Source organism: Photinus pyralis, unplaced genomic scaffold (assembly GCF_008802855.1).
Source record: "Photinus pyralis isolate 1611_PpyrPB1 unplaced genomic scaffold, Ppyr1.3 Ppyr1.4_unclustered_Scaffold5266, whole genome shotgun sequence".
NCBI lineage: Eukaryota > Metazoa > Arthropoda > Insecta > Coleoptera > Lampyridae > Photinus > Photinus pyralis.
Window position 1 is genome coordinate 18,527 of NW_022171739.1, and position 5,458 is coordinate 23,984.

A 5,458-nucleotide genomic window follows, 5' to 3' on the forward strand; every position below is an offset into this window, starting at 1 on the left:
CCCTGCTATTCTTAACTTACATTAATGATCTCCCTGCATGTCTACCCGATAATGTACACTGTATACTGTACGCCGATGATGCAACGATAATTTATACCGATCAGAACTCTAAAAATGCATACTCCACCATTCAAGAGTGCATCAATATTATTGACGTATGGTGTGCCAATAACACCCTAAAACTAAATCATGGTAAGACTAATGTCTTGCCATTATCATGGAGGAAAAATATTCCCAATGGTGAACTACAAATTAGTTTCCTAGGTTGCGTTATCGATGCTAAACTAGATTTCAACCATCAGTGTAGTAGTCTAACAAAAAAGTTGCACAGGTCAATATTTCCATTAAATCGACTACGAAGCAATACTTCCCTAAATACAATTCGATCTGCTTACTACGCTTTTATTCAAAACATCATTTTGTACGCAATCCTTGCTTGGGGCCACAGTTCCCACTGGCGGTGTATTTTTAGATTACAACGCAGAGCTGTTCGCGTAATAGGAGGCATTGGATATAGAGAAGACTGCCAAAAAACGTTTGTTAAACTACAAATTCTGACTGTCCGGTGCATTTATATTTTAGAAGCCGTATGTTATGCTATATGTTATACTAAACCAAAACTAAACGTAATAAATCTCAGAATACACTGCATCATGAAATACACAAACATGACACTAGGAACAAAAATAACATACGCGCTGAATTTTGTAGGCTACGCAAATCGCAAGATGGTATTCTGTACCAGTACCAGTCGGAATTTTTATGCAACTGTTTGCCCCACACATAAAACAATTACCGTTGCCCAAGTTTAAAAACAAAATTAAGACTTTTTTTATTGTCGAAAGCTTTTTATGCGTTTGATGAGTTTGTGAATAACTGTAAATGTATTTAGTTTTTTTGTTCTATGAATGTAAACTTAAATGTTTTGTGTTAGTTAGTACAACAAAGTGTAAGTGTAAACCTAGGTGTAAACACACAGTAGCACAATATATCATATTATTATTATAGTCGGTGTTTCTTGTAAGAACTCAGTTCTAGCCTGGTGTAGCAATTTTATTAAATGGAGTTTATTGTGTAAGTGTGTGTTTCTTTGGCTTTGCGTTTGGGTTGAATACGAGTGGGTTGTGAGAACGTGGTGTGTTGATGAGAAGAAAGAGTATTGTGTTTTTTAGCTGTGCTAGGCCGTGTAACTTTATTGGGTGGGCCTGTCTTTGTAGTGCATGTAAGCGGATTTGGTGCATATTACAAAATTAAATAAGATTAAAATTTTAAAATTAGTACATGGTGTAAACTGTGATAATAATGATCTGTTAGTATTTACACATACACTGACACCTTTAGGGTTTTATAAACATTACATTGTAAGGGATCACTACGATGATCTTATGCATAGAGAGTACATTAATCATAATCACCTTACCCGGAAACGTTCCTATATACTGCCACCCTTTTATAATAAATAAGGAACTCGAACTTTAAATTATATTGTACCTAAACTGTATAATGAATTGGGCATTGTTTATGTGGACAGTAAAGTCAGTTTTTGCAAACAAATTGAAGGGTATTATAGCTAAAACTTAGTATCAATATTTTTGTGTTATGTATATTTCAAAAGAACTGGTAATTTGTTTTTGTTCATTTTTATTTATATACTTTTGTCATGGTTGACTACCCCCCCCCCTCCCCCCGCAGCGTACGCACTTTATTTATTAATGATTTTTGTTTTTTTAACTATCGTTTAAAATGTCATATCGGTACCCACCGATAAGTCGTTGCCTTGGTGGGGTCATCAATTATGTTTTGTTAACGATCCTCGAAATCATTTATAATTTTGTATTGCTATCTGTTTGTCCGTCTGCCTGCCGGTCCGTCTGTCTGTCCGGCCGCCTGTCTGTCCGCCTGTCTGTCTCTCTGCTTGTCCGTCTGTCCGTCCGTCTGCCCGTCCGACTGTCTGATCGACCGTCCGTCCGTCCGTCTGTCCACACGTCTGTCTGCCCGTCTCTCCGTCTGTCTGCCCGTTTGTCTGTCCGTCTGTCTGTCCGTCGGTCTGTCCGTCTGTCTTTCCGTTCGTATACCTGTCTGTCCGTCTCCCGTCTGTCTGTTCGTCTATCTGTCCGTCTGTCTATCCATCTGTCTGTCCGTGTGCACGATAACTTTGTGTAGATACGTCCGATCGCTTTGAAAACATTGATACACATGTTCTTCAAGATATAAGATAGGTCGCTATTGTTTTTCGGCTACGTAGACTAACGGGCCAAAAAGTTATAGCCCAAAAACTGCCCAAACCTCTAAAATCCTCAAAGAACATATGAATGTCCGGTGTTCTGTGTTAGTAAATATTCCTTAAACCTTAGCTAACTATGCAGATTAAAAAAATTGCGCATACGCAACCCAACTGTTGTATTTGTGCAATCCCAATTTTTTTATCTGTTAAGATATTTAAATTAAATTTTGTACGTTGGCACCTCAAATAAAAGTAAAACTGATGACGCTAAAAAAATTGTTTTGCGCATGCGCAATCCAACAACATTCGATATAGGATACTGGTAAATTTACAAACCAAAAGATACAAAGGGAATTGCGTCGCGTGGGCCAAAACACTTCTTTGTGTTTAAACCAGAGATTGTAGACTTTCAACATGTAGGTACTAATTTAAATGCTTTTACAGGCGAAAGCGCTTTGGAATGTGGAAGACTCGTGCCCCTTAGTGTGCACATGCCAATTGGAGCATTTAAAAGAAACCGCAATTCATCGCTTTGTTAAAAAACACGGAGAACGAGATCCAGCTTCAGAAATAGAATTTCGTACAACCAATGAGGTAAAGTGCGCCATAATTTTGTCTTATAATTTAAGTTGCTTTCTTCAGGTTTTCTACGAAGATGAGTTTGAAGATTCCTCCGATAATAATCCAGTGCTTCGGGCAGCTACGTGTATTTTACAGACGGAGACTGATACCATAGACCTGATTAACTTGTTACCTAAGAACATAGAGGCGCTAACTTTAATTCAGGGAGCACAATCTGGAAATAAGTCTTTAAACTTTACGACCTTGCAGAATTTGCCAAATTTACAGATCGCCGAGCTATACGGTTCTAATGAGCCAAGTGGGAGGGGGAAAGAGAACGTATTTAATTGTTTCATTGATACCGCATTGCCGAACCTAAGGTACTTAAATTTGGATAGAGTGTCGATTAAAGTGAAGAAAGAGTTGCTAATTAAACATGACTATGAGGAAGGCGAACAGATGAAACTCGAAAATCCAAAATCGCGACCATTTGCATTACTCCAACGTGCCAAGAAAGAAATTTTGCCCTATAATACGTTCCTACAGCAGGCAGAAACGAAGAACGTGCCCTCCTTTACAAATTTCGATAATCTAATTTTGCTACGAGTCAGCAGTTGCGAGTTCCGAAATGTCGATTGGGATGTGTTCGACGGCTTACAGAATCTGCACCACTTAATATTAGAAAGAAATAATTTGTCAGTAATTACCGGTTTCGCATTTTATGGTCTACCGCGCCTTAAGAGTTTATCACTAGCGAGAAACAATTTGTCTACCATTCAGGTCACGGATTTGGCAGGACTACTCGAACTGGAATACTTGGATCTATCTTATAATAATTTCCAGTTACTATCAGAATTATCATTCCCGCCCTTCCCCAGTTTAAAATTTGCAAATTTCGGCAACAACCCCATTAATTTGGTATTACCGGGCACTTTTGAGGTGATGAATACTACCGTTTCGCTAACACTGGGAGGAAAAAACGCCAAATTGACAATCGCTCAAAATTCTTTTTCAGGGTTGAAAATGCTTCAAAAACTAATACTAACAAACCTCGATTTGATAGTGCTAACAAGAGAATTGCTCTATGGCATGCCTAATCTTACAGAACTTGTAATGTCGGGAAACATAGACCAAATTGAATTTGATGCTTTTGTAGATGTCGAAAAGTTAAAAAAGTTGGTGATATCGGGAAGTCATCTTCAACAACTGTCTATGGATGCATTCAGTGGACTGACTAAACTGCAGATTCTCGATTTGTCCTACAACAGATTGGTGTATTTGCCGCCGGGAACATTTGATCCGCTTAAAAGTCTTAAAGAATTGTACCTCCAGAAAAACAAGTTGATGCATTTACCTCAGAGTATCTTTTCTCAGATTAATCCTAAGTTAATTCGGCTAAACGAGAACCCGTGGACCTGCTCGTGCAAAATGAGCGAATGGAAACCGATGGTCGTGAACAGAATTAAACAAAGAATTGGAAGACATTGCGATGTTAGTGATGATAAAGACGCTGGATGTGACTTTGAGCCAGTGTATAACATAAAGTACACTTTCGACACTCGGGTGACCCCAAAATGTAACAGTCCCAAAAAATTTATGAATTGGAACGTCTTCCATGTATTGCGCAAGCAATTACGCTGCGCCAATTATAAGCCAAAATACCGCAAGAAGAATCAGAAGCAAGAGATTACCGAAATGGAAACCACACAAAGTGTTAACGAAGCTAATTTATATATGACGAAAGTAGAAAAATTTAAGAAAAAAATCAAATACCATCCCGAAACCCAGGAGATGCTTAGCAATTACGTCAAATCGGACAACGCGCAAGATATGCCGATAAAGATTTCCTTGTTTTCTTCTATGACAAAGAATGACGAAGGCAATGACCTAACTTTCATGGACACCAACTTTCTACCCCCGTTCAACTTAAAACTGCATCAAGACGAATACTACAAGAAAAACAAAACTAACCAAGTAAAAGGACATAGGAAACAAAAAAAGGTGTCAAAATTACAATCTAAAGATGTTAGTGACGTGAAGATTTTGAATTAAGTGAACTATTCCTGTCTTTCATATTATTTAACGGACTGTACGATGTTTATATTTTTGTATTAATAAATAACTAATATATTAAACGTAATGTTGGTAAAACAATAAGGTAGAGTTAAGGACCTTTAGCTTCTTAGCTATTGCGATCACCGGTTTTTGGACATGTCAACACTTCGTCAAATGTCGAAGTTTTACATCAATCATTTTAAGCAACTCTTAAAGAATAAAATTTTTTTCGTCTATATGTACCTGCGTACGTTGAAAGTTTCCGAGGTAACGACTCGAAGGATTCGCTTCAAATTTTGAATATGTGTATTAGGCAAACGGAAACGAAAAATAACGGGCCGGACTTTTGAAAAAAAATGTTATAGAGCCGCAACCGAGGCCGCAACGTTACCAAACTTTTTTTTCAAAAAAAACCTATAATAGGTATTCGAAAGACCTTATTTTTCTGTTTATAACATACAAAAAATGTGTTACGTTTTATTAGAAAAAACCGAAGAAAAAATGAAAAATTGAGCAAGCTTAAAGCATTCGGAAATTTATTATTCAAGGGCATTTTAAGGGTTGTTTATACATTATTTAAACATAATCTATCATAGAAATTGAAATGTTCACTGTATT

At 37.3% G+C, this 5,458-nt stretch overlaps 1 protein-coding gene across 1 annotated transcript; it reads left to right on the top strand.

Moving 5' to 3' along the window:
• Positions 1 to 2,656: 2,656 nt before the first annotated feature.
• LOC116182432 (insulin-like growth factor-binding protein complex acid labile subunit) lies at positions 2,657 to 4,920 on the top strand. The gene is made up of 2 exons (XM_031502963.1): positions 2,657 to 2,818; positions 2,867 to 4,920. Exons 1-2 carry the CDS (start codon positions 2,657 to 2,659, stop codon positions 4,835 to 4,837), a joined length of 2,133 nt encoding a protein of 710 aa, XP_031358823.1. The 3' UTR covers positions 4,838 to 4,920.
• The last annotated feature ends 538 nt before the right edge of the window (positions 4,921 to 5,458 follow it).

Coding starts and splice junctions, on each gene's coding strand:
- LOC116182432 (XM_031502963.1), top strand. CDS start 2,657: ATGCTTTTACAGGCGAAAGCGCTTTGGAATGTGGAAGACTCGTGCCCC. Junction 2,819..2,866: donor AATTTCGTACAACCAATGAG/GTAAAGTGCGCC, acceptor TGCTTTCTTCAG/GTTTTCTACGAAGATGAGTT.